General features: G+C 35.5%; 3 protein-coding genes across 3 annotated transcripts in view; 1 reads left to right on the top strand and 2 right to left on the bottom strand.

Moving 5' to 3' along the window:
• Window positions 1–6696: 6696 nt before the first annotated feature.
• On the top strand, window positions 6697–7483 carry dharma. The gene is made up of 3 exons (XM_016278267.1): window positions 6697–7006; window positions 7098–7285; window positions 7385–7483. Exons 1-3 carry the CDS (start codon window positions 6697–6699, stop codon window positions 7481–7483), a joined length of 597 nt encoding a protein of 198 aa, XP_016133753.1.
• A 1826-nt stretch (window positions 7484–9309) lies between these two features.
• Window positions 9310–15264, bottom strand: LOC107589744 (CAP-Gly domain-containing linker protein 3-like; the record flags this gene model as incomplete). The annotated part of the gene is made up of 11 exons (XM_016278266.1): window positions 9310–10977; window positions 11096–11168; window positions 11550–11614; window positions 11993–12116; window positions 12281–12415; window positions 12899–13045; window positions 13193–13328; window positions 13446–13682; window positions 14407–14525; window positions 14792–14953; window positions 15162–15264. Coding segments are annotated over 11 exons (1359 nt in total), but the record flags the coding sequence as incomplete, so codon positions are not given.
• A 317-nt stretch (window positions 15265–15581) lies between these two features.
• LOC107589743 (CAP-Gly domain-containing linker protein 3-like) overlaps window positions 15582–15924 on the bottom strand; it is a 16161-nt gene continuing 15818 nt past the window's right edge. The window contains exon 13 of the mRNA XM_016278265.1: window positions 15582–15597. Within this exon, the coding sequence (XP_016133751.1) occupies window positions 15582–15597 (16 nt within the window). The remainder of the gene's footprint in view (window positions 15598–15924) is intronic.

Here is a 15924-nt window from a genome sequence, read left to right as displayed (position 1 = left end):
TATTATTTTATACACTATTTTATTACACTATTATTATATACACTACTATTGTTGTTCTTCATAATAATAATACATTGGTTCATTGTTTTTATTTTAGTTAATCATTAGATAATCATTAAATATTTGTAATTGTATTATGTTACTGTCTATATATATATATATATACACACATACATACATACATACACACACACACACATTAAACATTATTAATATTAGTATTTTATTGTAATATAATGTATAATAAATAATGTTCATATTAGTAATTAATGTGTGATTGATTATAAATTAATATTTGTATTTTATATATAAACTTTAAAATATGCATGGCATATTATCTTATTTTTTACTATTATTATCATCCTCAACTTAATTTAATAGCTAACAATGACAATATCACAATATTCAAGTAGAAAACCAGAGTAAAAGCTAAAAACTACATCACAGATCATGTTCATCCCTCTCCTGCTTTCATCATATGTGCAAGCCAGAATACAAAACTATCATTCATCCTTTACAAGTGCTGGTGAAATCTCAAAATTATTGGTAAAGTTTGCCAATATTTAAAGATACATGTGTATTTATCTCTGCTGTACTATTATTTTGGAAATTAGCTGCCATGTAATTCAGGAACATTTCATTAATTTCTGAAACCTTTCAGACCACATATACACCTGTTAACAGAGTAGACAAGTATAAATAGATATTTTATGATCCAAAGGTGGCCATAAAATCATAAAAATCAGTTGCTATACACAGAAGTTTGAATGTGCGATGCATCATTTAACGTAGTATGCATATTTTTCGAATCAGTATTTTTGTATTCTGGAACTTTTCATAAAACATATAGACCTGTAGGTAGAATATTGGGCTGTAAACAAAATGTGTATTATTTAAAAGTGCAAATGTTTGCATGTGTGTTGATGCCGTATTCAATATAATGTGCAGTATTCAATCAAATGTGCATTCAATATAATTCAAATGCAGCCATATCATGGTTAATGTCAGGGCAACCTGGAGTGAACTACAATAGAACTTTATAATCTGGAAATCTTGAAAAACGAATTAAAATCCAACTAAATATATGATTAAAAAAACATGGTTGACTGGCCAGCATTTGTTTAGCCTTTTTTATGCCTCTTGTCAACATTTACAAGAGGCATCAAATTATTTTGTGCAGTGTGTTTCTTTCAAAATAAACTGCTCAGTACTGACTAGGAAACTGCAGCATGAATGTATGTTGTATTGGAGGGATGGATTAGCTCACTGTATATTAAATAGGCAGGTCTCCCATAGGAGACCCTTTGTTGATTACAGGGAAACAAAGAAAAAGGTCCCATAAGGGGCCAGTGCAGTCTCTGCTGTCTGACAACTGCTAGATATGAACTTGGCAGGACACCATTTAGCCCCTTTGAAGAGCATGTGTGAGCAGACGGTACTAATACACCAGAGTACACCGAACCGCCGGCCAACCTTCACTCATGTACCCCGTGTTCACTCATGCAGTCACCATTTGTCTCTTTTCTCACCCAGTAAGGAGGTACAGCTCCCGCATATGTTCATACCTCTGAGTGGGGAGGGGTCCAGTGATTCATCGCTCACGTCAGAAAGAATCGGTCACTCTGCTAATTCTGAATAAAACGCAGTGTAATTATGCAGTGGAGTGCATTTACTTGCTTTATTTATGCAGCTAAGAGAAGCCCCTGAATTTGCATGAGCTGAAAACAATAGAGATGTGTCCATTGAGATTGAGAGGTGAAAAGGTCACAAGCATCATTATAAAAGCAATTATTTAAAGGGACAGTTCACCCTCGAATGAAAATGCTGTCATTATTTACTCACCATCATGTCATTCTAAACCTGTATGGACACAACATTAGATATTTTGAAGTATATTTGAACTTTTTGTCAAACATACTTCAGTGAAAGTCAGTGGGTTTCAAAACATCATTGGCTTAATGACTTTCATTTTATGGGGAAAAAAGGCATTTTTATTAGAAAATCTTCTTTAATGTTCCACAATTGGGTAAACTATCCCTTTAAATGAGAGCAGGTCAGTGAGAGATGTATATATGGATGCAATACAATTATATATGATTATTATTATATGTATTTTATTTAATTAATTAATTTATTTATTTATTTATTTTTGCATGACCCTCTTTTTAAGACTATGTCTGTGACCTTGCTTTCAAAGCTTTTCGCAATCACATATCGATGTTCACCTCTGGCTGTGTTCAGATGGTTGCTGCTTTCCTGCAGACAGCATCAGCCTTACAAACAGAATGTATGACACAATTCTGTCAGTTTGCATAAATTAACTCCATTCTTCCAATGAATCATTCAATGTTATTGTAATTATGTAATGCCGTAATCCAGATGCAAGTCTTCTAATAGAATGTCTCCCTCTTCTGGTTGTTCCGTGAACTGTTTAAGTGGTGGATGAGGAGATACCCCCTGACAATGTAAAGCGCTTTGAGTGCCTAGAAAAGCGCTATATAAATGCAACAAATTATTATTATTATTTAACACATTAATCATCATCCTTTGATCTCAAGCATTGTCAATATCTTCCTCTCATTGCAGTAGGTTACTGTAAACCTCAAAGCGTGTCAGATGAGTGTGCTAATATACGACGTCTTATTTGGAGGGGTTTCAAAGAACACCTGAAGCTTTGTTCGTATTTGCTAGCTCATGAGCCAAATCAGACAGAAATTAGGTCACCACTGTATTTCAACCAGCAAAGAAACGCGCAGAAAATGAGCTTTAACATACTCACTCAAATGCCCCCACCGTCACAAAAACTAAGAGGCTGTGTTGTCTGAATCTTGTCCTGGTTCTTAAATATTTTAGCTTAGCTCCCTGTGTCACCCTGTGTGGCCTCCACAGTCTACTGAGTATGTTTGGTTAGAACCGGGTTGCAGAGATGATTAATTGACTCAGAATAAACAGAACACAGTCCTCTGGTGAAAGATTATTATCTTAAGCGAGCAAACTGAATATCATGTTTCATTTCCTGCAGACTGACCTTTTTTCGTAGTATAACGTGAGCAGAAATTACAGTAGATAGGGAAAATGTTACCAAAATTAGGTGAACGATCTGCCAAATGGGCATTTTAAAGATGTATTCTTTAGATCAGGTGTTTTCATAAAGTTAATTAGCATCATTGACCCCCTCAAAGGGATCAATATCTTAACGCCATAATAACAAACCAGCAAGAGTTTGCAATGACCAGTGAACAAAGTAGCCTAAATGTTTCAGTCACTTGAATGAATCAGCGTTCTTGAAAGAATCTGTTAAATATAATTTAAATGATTCACTTAAAAAGACCCCTGCTTTTCTTTACAGTGAATGCCACATGGTTTGATATTGTAATATCCATTACAAATACATATATACATTTATAAGTAATAATATATCTTAAGTGTCTAAATACTTCTCAGGGGCCACGTTATGTTATATAACTCCTCTGGTTTCTGTCCATTGTGATAAATACCTTTCCCTAGCTTACATTTACTCAGTGACATTTGATCAGCTCTCACTATATGGGGCAGCTTGTTTAGAGTTGAATTCGAAAAGATGACCTTCAGATGCTTGACTGAGTTCATGACACACAGTTCATAATTCTAATTGCTTTGTGACGGGGTAACAAATTAAGCTGACCCGATGCAGACACAGTTTCTTGGGATGAGATACGAGTTGCTTTTCCAGCCATCTGGAACAGTCAAGGAGAAATGTGGCCTTTAATACAGTAGTTCAGCTGGCTGTCACTCTCAGGCACCAGAGGAATAAAAGAACAGTGCACATGGACTCACTGATCCAATACATGTGAAAAATATGCTAGATGTTTTTTTAAGGAATAGCTGAACCCAAAAATGAAGATTTTTTAAACATTTACGCACCCTCAGGCCATTCAGGATGTAGATGAGTTTGTGTCTTGATCGGAACAGATTTGTAGAAATGTAGCATTACATCACTTACTTACCAATGGATACTCTGAAGTGAATGGGTGCCATCCGAACGAGAGTCCAAACAATTGAAAAAACATCACAACCCACTGGTGAGCAAGTGACGTAATGCTAAATTTCTCTAAAACTGTTTCAATGGAGAAAAAAAAACCCTAATCTACATCTTGGACGGCCATTTTTGGGTGAACTATTCCTTTAGATGCTGCAATAGCATGGTATAGTATGTAACTTTATAAGTAAACAGGGCAACACAGTTTTCCAGATGCAGTTTATGCAAAAGACAGCATCAGGGCTTATTTCCTCAGTAAAGAATGACTCAGCTAATCTTAAATCCAAAGACCATCTGCTGGGTCTGTTTCTCAGACTACAGTACAACTGTTAAACTTCCTTTTGTGTTTTTGGGATGCACATCTTACTCACTGGAGCTTGAATTTCATCCCCAGATCAGTTTGATTTGGCAGAGCTGTATAGTTGGGAGTTCTCAATGAACATTCAGCTCCATTTGGAGGAGGTCCTGCATTTGTTAATTGCCTATTGGCCCAAATCATATCAATGCTTGTCAGTGGCATTGTGCAAATCCTGGCTGTACAGATGGATGCTTACTACTACACTGGATGCTCTCTATAAATGTATTGCAGAACTGAATATGGGTCAACCATATGATTCAGTTCAATGCTCCAAATCAGACGGCTGCCTTTATCATGCAAATGAGGTTTGTTTAGTGTGAGTTTCTGTACTTTTGTAGTATGACTGATTTTGAAGGGGAAGATACTGACTGATTAAATACATAGGCCTATATGCTCTTTTATCCTGCTGTTGAAATAGTAATCCCTCTTTTGATGTCTTTTTTAATGAAAGTACTTCATGTATCAAACAGAGCTTACAAATTGTTATGATCTGAATGGAAGGGCCAAGAACCCTCCATACTTAAAGATCTTCTACTCATTCACAGATTCTTGAAACAAAATCCCTGTAACTGATCTATTCCATCTGGATAGGGATATGCCAGGGCATTGAAGTTCATAATAGAAATAGTTTGTGTTTAATACATCAAAAATCCTCAGTACAATAAAGGGTGTGCAGAATTTTCATTTTATGTATAGTATATGTGCAGTGTGGGCCTTGCAGATTATCAAATGATCTCATTTGGCAAACAGGCAAAACCCATATCCGCTCAGTGGGATTTTCATGTGAATTCTTTGTAAACCCAAGTAGCTTAAAAAGAATAGAATATTAATGGTGTAAGCTGAGTTATATTGGGAGAATCTGCTGGTTTGTAAAATACACACTCTCTCAGTCAATACTGACTAACCGCTCGTGATATCTCTAAGCTACAGCTGCAGCTTGTGCTTTAAAATAACCATGATCATTTAATCTTGAGTTAACCCTGATTTATTGGCATGCAGCATATATGTAACGCTGAAGGTTTTTGAATAATTTCACTATCCACAGACACTGGCCTTTTTTTGTAATAATATGATAATGTAATACTTTCTTTATGCTATCCAAAAGACTGTATTTAAAAATGCTATCATTTAATATTGTTTACATGGAATCAAAGTTAACTTGCTATATAATCATAAACCAGTGCAGTTAATGGGTATTAAAGGGAGCTAAGCAATTATTTATATTATTTTTAACATTTGTATTAAAATTATTGCAAGGCATTTATTTATTTTAGTTTGATCAAACTTCCTTAATAATACCACAAGATGACGACATTTATTCACTATATTCAATATAGATATGTTTCGGTCAGTATATAATAGGTTTGTGGTGTAATTCTTTACAGAAAAATAGGCTAATACTCATTGATCATTTTCATTATGAGCACCAAGTCTCGTTTAATAGCATACATTAAAGCATTATTAAAACACAAATAAAAATGGACATGAAAGAAGGACCAAATCAAAACACTTTTGACCTCTTTGAAAAGTTACAATAAAACGACTTTTATCTTTCTAACTTTAGTGAATGCGGATGATGACGTGACAATTTCAAAGCACGCGTGTCCCTTTGAATAAGTGTCATCAAAGTTATTCCTTTATTCTGCAGACCTATTATGATAAACATTTAATATAAACTATAAAACTTTTTCCACAAATGAGATTGAGTTTATATAAAGTTTTATTAAAATTGTAATTTAAAAAAATGTATTTATACATTTACATAAATCTGTTTCCATATGGTTTCCATGGTATTTTAATATTTGTTTATTTATTTTGTAGGCTAGATCAAAACAAAATACAATTCAGATAAAATACAATTTAAAAAATGTACCTTGAGGTAAAACTATATATGTGCCTGGCATATATGTATAATATATATATATACAAAATAGATTTTTATCATACTACTTTATTGTAAACAACTATTGCTGTAATGTCAGTAAACTGTAAAAAATAAATAAATAAATAATCTGCTGTATGCAGGCCACTAACTTCTACCAAAGTATTGAAGTGTGATCAATAAACATTCATAAGTAGTATCATCACAGGTGAATTTCAAGTGCCAAAAGGGATAAAAGGGTTTAAGGATCTTCAAGTGGATCTTCAAAAGTTCATTTCCTTTGACTTCCACCTTTACAAAGAGGTGTTAATGGACCAATATTAAATACATTAATACCTCAGTTAAAACAATACAGGGGGTACCAATACAACTCTCCAGCTCCATGTCATTATTGAGAGAGCACATAGTCACCGCAGCTTCTGTAGGCCCTACTTGAACATGGCAACTCAGAAATGTTCAAACTTCTCTATTGATTACATCTTGGGAGACGCCAGCAAACAAACAGCAGAATCACCTGGAGTGGATCATCCAGCATCTTCTCATGATTTCCCAGGACACTTGACCAATCTGGGCCTACTCTACCGGGATGGATCTAGAGGTCATGGTGACCATGCAGCACTCATGCTGAACTTTCCATCTCCATCGTGTAATGCAGGAATGTACAGCTGCTGTGTTCCAGTCTCATATTCTCAACCCACCTTTAATTCAAACTACTATGCAGGTCAACCGTGGCCTTTTGCCGCATCAGGTATGATTTTTTTTTAAACTAGGCCTATAGGCTATTTTATTTAAAAAGTGTAATTCATTTTTGTTTATAATTTTTTTTTATCTACCTTTAGGTTGTGATACAGCTGAGAATCACTACCACCAAACTGTAGCTCAGAGACGGCGCAGTCGAATCCGAACGGTTTTTACCGACAACCAGACGGAGCAGCTCGAGCGGCTCTTCGCATTCACCGACTACCCGAACGCTGAAACCCGGGCGGAGTTAGCCCAGAACATCGGCCTCAGCGAGGAGACTGTGCGGGTAAGAAAGCGCTCTTTATCTGTAGGCTAATAATAGGCTATTTCATAATATGTGCTAATGATTATATCTGAAAATAAAATAAATAAAATACGATTTTAGGTCTGGTTCAAGAATCGACGTGCACGTAGAAAGAGACAGACAACCTGCCCAGACAAAAGCACGAGGCGCGCTTCCTATGATCATCCCGAATCAGATTAATTTATGACTGAATCATATCAACACAGACTCAAGTGGCTTTTAAACATTGTTTTTAAAAGTATACTTTTGTTTACAGTGTAAAAAAAAATATGTAGGCCTACATTTTATACGAATAAACATGCTTTCTCGGTGAAATAAACGTTTTTTTTTTGTTCATATTTTAATTATGGTTCTATTGTAATTGGAGTTAGATATTTGAAGTTCTTACACTTTTAGAAGCAAACTATTTTAGCAAAATATCTAATTTAGTTCCCGTCTTATTCGCTCCGTCCTTGACGCGCACATTGTAAAAAAAAATCCGTAAAATTTACGGTAAAAAAACGGCAGCTGTGGTTACCGGAATTTTACCGTAAAAAATACGGTAACAACGTTTTAGGTTTTACGGTTTTAACTTAAATTTACAGTCAAATACCGTAATTTCATTAACTGATAAAATGTTATTATATACCAACCTATTGAAGCACTGACATCTGTTTTGTACCTTTGTAATACACTGATAACCACCAAATGCAGGTGGTGATGAGAAAGTCACATGATGAACCAAAGCCCATCACAAGCAGCTTTTAAATAATAACATATATAGAAGGTGCGCCGTGTCATTCACACAAACACCAAACACCATCATGGTAACACACATGAAACTGAAATAATGCAATAAACATTAATTTAACAACATTAGGTGTAACACTCAACCCTAATATACAAAACTGATAAGAAAAAACTAAGAAGAAACATAGTTATTTCAACAAAAAAACATCAAATTTGAAATGTAACGCAGGGAATTCTGGGAATGTCAATTTACGGTTATTCACTGTAAATTATACGGCCTATTTCACTTCCAAAAACGGTATACTACCGTAAAATTAATGTCTAATACAATTTTTCACCGTATATAGTAGGGGAATTTACCGTTAACCATTTAACAGGTTTTTACTGTAGCATTTTTAGTCTTTTACCGTTAAATTCACGGTCATTTTTTACAGTGCATGGATGACCCTCTGGATGGAAATTTCACATGCGTACCGAAAAGTTTAGGGACGAATGTACCTTTACACTCCTGATAGATAGGCTATAAATGATTAATTCTATAATAAATCAAAACAACACATTCAAACTAAGTATAAAACACTAATGTTTATTAGTCATATCTCCATAGTCAGGATAGAGTTTCACTTTAAGTAATTAATAAGCTTTTTCATGCTGATTTATACTGTAGGAAAAAGAAACCTGCAGATGTATACACAACATGCAGTACAGTTATGTTGTCCATCAAATCCAAAACTGAATTCATGATAAGATCCACATTAATCTGATTTACAGAGTATAGTTAACATGAAAACACAAAACACAGGACGTTAAAAAAGTACCGTGTGAAATTATTAAAATATATTTTTTCTCAGACGAATAAACAAATGTTTACAAATGAACTATACCAATTACACAACTGGATATAAAATGACAGAAAGCTTTGCCGACAACCCTAGATGTCACACTGAAACGCTCTGAAAACGTGGAGGGTGAGCCAGTCAGTGCGAGATACTCACATATGAAATAGTCACACTTTTACAGTCATACTTTTACTCTCCTTTTGGCATCAAAAAACGGAATGTGACTTGTCCGATTTACAGAGTATAGTTAACATGAAAACACAAAACACAGGACGTTAAAAAAGTACCGTGTGAAATTATTAAAATATATTTTTTCTCAGACGAATAAACAAATGTTTACAAATGAACTATACCAATTACACAACTGGATATAAAATGACAGAAAGCTTTGCCGACAACCCTAGATGTCACACTGAAACGCTCTGAAAGCGTGGAGGGTGAGCCAGTCAGTGCGAGATACTCACATATGAAATAGTCAATTTACAGTCATACTTTTACTCTCCTTTTGGCATCAAAAAACGGAATGTGACTTGTCTTGAAATTAAGGTAAATAACAGTGACATATTGATGCTTTCTACAACTTTAAGTCACCATAAAGCAATATACAAATGTCACAAAATGATAATGCACAATTTAAGGTGTGTTGTGAGCTGACCTTTGCACTCCATCAGAAGATGCACTACTCACTACAGAGTCGGTTGTTCTTTAATGAAATAATGGCATGGTGGCTGAAGAAATCAAAAGCTGTCCAGACCTGCCCAAGCAGTACATTTTCAATTCTGCAAGTTGCTCTTTTTTGTAAATCAGTGCAGTTGACCAAGTGTTCACAAGAAAGGAGAGTGCACAAGCCAAGCTGTTGTTTTTTATTCTCTCCTTAACAAAATCTGCCTGCTCTGGGATCACTATAGGAATAGGTAGTCTGGCCTAACAGCTTTTATACATTAGACTGTAGATGACAGATGCGGATTTATGTTAAAATATAAACTGTACTTCACTTTAAACTATACTAGATGAACTATAATTTGTTTTTGTTTTTTCTGGTGAGAGAAACATGATTGTGATTCGTATTTTTATTTGGGTTTATAAAATAGACAAATCCTTTAATTGTCACCTCGTTTTTTATGAAATGTCAAGAATGCCTCCTCTCAAGACCTGCATTATTGATGCGTGGTTCTTAACAGTACTTTATTTTAAGTAAGAGATTATTTAGCTTTTGCTATATCATGGAGCTTGCGCTTTGGTTTTGTGGTTGATTTTAATTGAATGAAATGTGATTTATTAGCTTATAATATCTAAAGCAGGCATCTCACCTCATTTCAGAGCAGTTTATGACCTAAAAACGTGCCCATGCCTGCTTATTTCATGCAACATATTCTATATTTTAAACCATACGCTTACAGTTTCACTGTAGATGAAGAAAGCATTGGGCTCCAATTGCAAAAACCCTCTTTCTCACATCGGCAGCATCAATATTTTCAGACTACAGTTACAATGAAACATTTTATGTTTTCAGATATTCACTAATAATAATATGTCACCTATTAGTTCATTTAAAGGCATTTGAAACATAGGAAACAAAGTCTGTATACAATAAAATACTGTAAAGTAAGACAGTAAAGGTGCATAATACAGCAGCATGTTTACAAACAAAAAGCACCGTTACAAATTAAAATAGACATACAAGCCTAGTTTTATGTGGATTATGACTGTATTATCAAGCTTGAATACTGCCAATAATCTACTCGCAGCGGTTTAGCATAAAAAAAACAAGCTGATAGAGAGATATGAATGGCTTTTAGTAGGAATGATTTTGATTTCATAAAAGATTGTTCATCTATAATTCAATCATCGGAATGCAGGACATTAGTTACTTGTCAAGGCACTATTTTTTTTGCTATTGAATTGCCGTCAAAGGGGCAGGACAGCAGTCTGGGTAGTTCACATAGAGAAGCACATATGAATATTGGTAGTACACAGAGTGGGCAAGTTTTATCTTGAGGAGGAACAGAAAGAGGAGGGAGATATAATTAAAGATGTAACCAGTGGATTTAGGTCTGCATCTCTGCACGGAGCATCCAGGGAAACCAGCAACAGAACAGCAACCTGCTGTAACAGAAACGGATCATGAATATAAAATGCTGTCGTTTAATCTTGTAACACAGGAAACATTTTAGATTCACAGCTGCAGCCAAACGGATATGTTATTTGTGGGACACAAGCATACCTGGATATGGAACTTTCAGATGTTATGTCTTTCGGAGATCGCATCGCATTAAAATTACGCTTCGGCTGGGACACTGGAGAGGAGGATGAACACAGACAAACATTACAACCATGTACCTGAGGCTGTCATGTGGGACTGTGTTGTTCATTCATATACATATTGTATTATGCATATTATATAATACATTTTTATATATTTCTGCTCTTTGCTACATGCAATCATCCAGCTGAATGTTGAACTTCGGAATTGCTATTACACATTTTGGACAACAGAGGTCACTGTATGCCTAACTGAGAAGATACAAGATGGCGCACTAAATGTGAGCTAATGTTGTTTATTCTTACAAATGCACACACTCTGATTGTGAAAATTATTGCTTAAAATTTTTTTCAAATAAGACAAAATTTCCCCAAAAATTAGCATAAGAAAAACATGTTCTTATCGTTGTACTTACTTGTCACCTGGTGGACTTTCTTCACTAGTGGCCCATCACCCTGAGGACCTTTGGGCCCTGCAATTCTGCAAGAATAAAGGATTAAATTACACTATGTTTCTTTGGAGAATTAATCTGTACAACAAAATTATTTCAATTTATATCATACTAAATGTCTATTTTTTTTTACCTTACACTAGATGGTTTCAGAAAGACTTCATAGCGTAGATGGTATTTTAGCACATTTTCTTATGCCCCACACCCTAACATTTTTCTGGTACTTTATCATTATCCTAACAGTGAAATATTACTGCAAATGTGTTTGCTATTCAGAAATCAAAGCTAAATGAAAGGCATGGTCTGCTCATATTCTATAACCAAAACAGTACAACATATCCCTATTTACTCTAACCCAAGTTGTGTATCTATAAAACATTTTTTCTGGTACATGTTGAAGATTTTACCTCTGAACACGGGATGGTGGTGCAAAAACCCCATATTTGGGCAAACAGTGGAAGTAACGTACTCCAAATACACTGCCGTCATGCTTTCCAGTGGGCTGCTCTAACTCCACACCAAACCAATATCCTGATCACAAGAATCCACACACACAAAATTCTAAACACTTACTGCACATTATTGTACTTATATGTGATTTCATATTAATTATAAGGTAATTGCAAATCATCATGTCAGGCTTATTCTCATGTCATTATATTATACCATTATCTTAGACCTTCAGATAGACATACCTGGAGCAAAGTCTGTCTTGCCAAAAAAGCGGACGATCCCTTGCTTTTGGCCAGCCACCAACACCTGATCCCCAACCTCAACCTTGACTCCATCAGGATCCAAACTGACCCCGGACAGATGTTTGTTTCTTGGAGCTGGTGCAGAAGATGACAAACTTCAGATATACACCAGTGTCTCAGGCTCACCAAGGCTGCATTTATTTGATCAAAAAATGCAGTGTAAATTAACATTGTGAAATACTATTAGAATTTCTATTTTAATAGAAAATTCTGAATATTAGAATGATTTCTGAAAGATCGTGTGACACTGAAGACTGGATCAATGGCTGCTAAGAAAAAAAAACAAGCTTTTTCATCAAAGGAATAAATTACATTTTAAAATATATTAAAACTGAGAACAGTTCTTTTGAATTGCAATAATATTTCACTGTTAATATTACTGTTAATCAAATAAATGCAGCCTTGGTAAACAAGAGACTTTTAAGTGGTCACACATTAACTTGGGTTTAAACAATGATTTGATAACAAATTGATAAGAAAATGAACATTGGACAACACAGAACTTCAAATGCACATATAAAATAGATAGATGTTTGATATATAGATGTTATCACTCACTCTTTTCACAATCTTTCTCTTTTTTCTCTTTTTTGATCCTGCCGGTTACGCGAGACAAATCCATGCGAGGGGTTTTTGGGGTGGAGGTGACCGAAGAGGGGGCCTGCTCAAGAGCTTTGCTGATTTTTGACACAGGGGCGAAGATGCCTGAAGAATGGACGTGTACACCAAATATTAAACTCTAGATTATTTCATCTGAATAATGCGATCAGTCTGAATCTCAATTCATGCTTGCTGTTGTCATTACAATAATTATAAAATGACTTTTATAATACAGAAATGAAGAGAACACACCTTGTTTTGGGGGGCAGATAAAATAGCGCATCCCACCCACACTCCCATCATTCTTGCCCTCCGGCTCGTCCAGCTCGATACCAACCCACTGCCCACTAGCAAACTCAGTAGTGCCACAGAAACGGAGGGTGCCAGTCTGCAGAAAAGAGGCATTCTGTTTTATATATATATCCTATATTCTCCTAGCCTAGGTCCTTTAGACACTGCATCCATCCTTCAACATCTTTAAACACACAGACTCTCCTAATCTCACCTTTGTTTCATCCAGCACCACACGGTCCCCTAGTTTGAGGCCTAGAGAGGAGAGCATAAGGTTGCCGGGAATGTTGTCATAATTGGGCAGGGTGGCCCGGGGGAGGTTACAGCTGAGAGGCACTGCATCCAGCAGCAACTGTTTCAGCTCTTTAGCCACCATGGCAGCCTCAGCTTTATCCAGACTCATGTCCATAGGGTCAGGGACAACCTCAGCAGGCTCTTGACCCTTATCATTCTGTAGCAGGCAGAGAGTTAATTTTGAGATTACAGACATTGCCTTCTGGGTCAATAACATAGTCACAGTTAATCTTTTAGTAAATATAAACTACTGTTCAACAGTTTGGGGTCAATAAGTTAGAACTTCTATTCAACAAGGATGCATTAATTTGTTCAAAGGTAAAGACATTTATAATGATACAAAAGTTTTCTATTTTAAAAAAATGCTGTTCTTTTGAACTTTCTATTCATCATAGAATTTTTTTTTTTTTAACTTTGATAATAATAAGAAATGCACCAAATCAGCATATCAGAATTATTTCTGAAGGATTGTGTGATAATGAAGACTGAAGTAATGGCTGCTGAAAATTCAGCTTGGCCATCAAAGGAATACATTATATTTTAAAATATATTCAAATAGAAAACAGATATTTAATTGTAATAATATTTCACAACATTATTTTACTGTATTTTTTATCAAATAAATGCATTCTTAGTTAGCCAAGAGACAAAATGTTAGAAAATTTTACTAACCCCAAACTTTTGAATGGTAGGATATATTTGTGCATCTTATTTCATATATACAGTGGGTCCATATAAAATTATCTGGTTACTAATGAGAGTATTCTGAAAAACAGACCAACAAAGACTTCTGAAACATTAATCCAATATGAACGGAGTGGATTTATAGCAAGGTCAATCAGGTTGATTAACTCAAGTGAAGTTTAAATCATCATGCTCACTCTAACAGTAGGATTGGCTCCATGCTCCAGTAAACATTTGACAGCACCGAGACAGAGGTTGGAGGCGGCGATGTGCAGGGCTGTGCCATGATAGAAGTCACTGCAGGTGGAGTTGAGCACTGTGTAGAGAAAAGAGAACCAGACACGTTGAAGAACACCCACCTTTATTAGTGGAAAATGTAATGAGATGCCAAATACTCATTAGCCTCTTCATCATTTCCTTGTGCATGATACTTGACATTTTCTAAATGACTTAACTATTTAGCATTTTATGTCTCAGCTTGTGTGTGAGAATGTGACTAGATTGTTTCAAAAAGCATTTGGCTTATTAAAAAATTGAGATGCTGTCGTGAATACAAACACTGTTTATGCTTTTGAAATTCACCTTTAGGCTTGGAGCCTTTGAGCAAAACACGAATCAGTTCTGGTACATCGAAGTAAGCTGCATAATGTAGGGCATTCATGTTGGTCCAACGACTGCGCAGACTCACATCAGCTCCCAGAGCTAGCAGCTGATTGGACAGCCGGAGTGCTGCCTCAGGATCACCTGAAAGGAAAATACATTTGTTACTATACCAACGGTCACACGATTCGCTTTTATTATGTCAGCACGTGTGAAATGCACCGCTAGGTTAGGGCTTTTAAAGGAGTTAGAATTTAATGACCTCAATTACAGAGAAATGCCAGATTTGGATTGTGGATTACAAGGCAAGTCAGGGCAAAAAACTCCAACCGTCAACTACAGTGTCACTCACCCACTCCGTGAGCTCCTGCTTTGCAGCAGTAGTGGAGAAGAGTCATATCCGTCAGGCCATCACGGTCATTCACATGGCAACCTCGCTTTAAAATCTGAAAGTGACAATGGGAAAGAACATGAAGAGTTGATCAACATATGATGAACTTCCATGCAACTGGAAGCCAATTAATAACTAATGTGGATTTGTGGGCAATTACGGTCTTGAGTAGATAAAGCTTTTCAAAAGCAAATGGGCACTTTCAAAGCTGGACGAGAGCCATATTAATGAGATGAAATGATGAAAAATTAAGCCAATTAATATTAATGATATGTGATAGAAAGAAGCCTTATTGCTGAGTCATCCTTAATGTCACATTTTCTTAATGTATAGCAGTCATTTTGTGGAAAACTTAGAGCTGATATGCAAGAATCCCACTGATTAGAGTGCATTATAACTGAAAATGAACACAGGTCCATTTACATACCAAAAGACATCAAAAAGATTTGTGTATAAGTAAAACATATGAAAAATGCCATCCATCCCAAATCTTCACAATTTTAATCCTCTACGTGTACTTGTATCCCTTCAGAAAAATACAACTCAAAATCATCCTAAGGTGTTTTTTCAAGTTGGTCTGGTTTGCTGGTTTTTCTCTGACACCAGTGAAACCAGCATAAACCAAGTAAAAGACTTTAAGCTAGTCTTGTTAGGAAAATTGTGAAAACTTTTAACCTTATGAAACCCTTTACTTTGATTACACATCACAAGTCAGACCCACAAG

This window comes from Sinocyclocheilus grahami, unplaced genomic scaffold, assembly GCF_001515645.1.
Source record: "Sinocyclocheilus grahami isolate Dianchi unplaced genomic scaffold, SAMN03320097.WGS_v1.1 scaffold119.1, whole genome shotgun sequence".
Lineage (NCBI taxonomy): Eukaryota > Metazoa > Chordata > Actinopteri > Cypriniformes > Cyprinidae > Sinocyclocheilus > Sinocyclocheilus grahami.
The sequence above is the reverse complement of the archived record's forward strand: the minus strand, read 5'-3'. Positions and strand labels throughout refer to the sequence as shown.

Bases quoted from the DNA above. Each gene is read 5' to 3' on its own strand.
- dharma (XM_016278267.1), top strand. From the start codon at position 6,697: ATGGCAACTCAGAAATGTTCAAACTTCTCTATTGATTACATCTTGGGA. The intron at 7,007-7,097 runs GTATGATTTTTT...ATCTACCTTTAG, and splicing joins GTGGCCTTTTGCCGCATCAG to GTTGTGATACAGCTGAGAAT. The intron at 7,286-7,384 runs GTAAGAAAGCGC...ATACGATTTTAG, and splicing joins TCAGCGAGGAGACTGTGCGG to GTCTGGTTCAAGAATCGACG.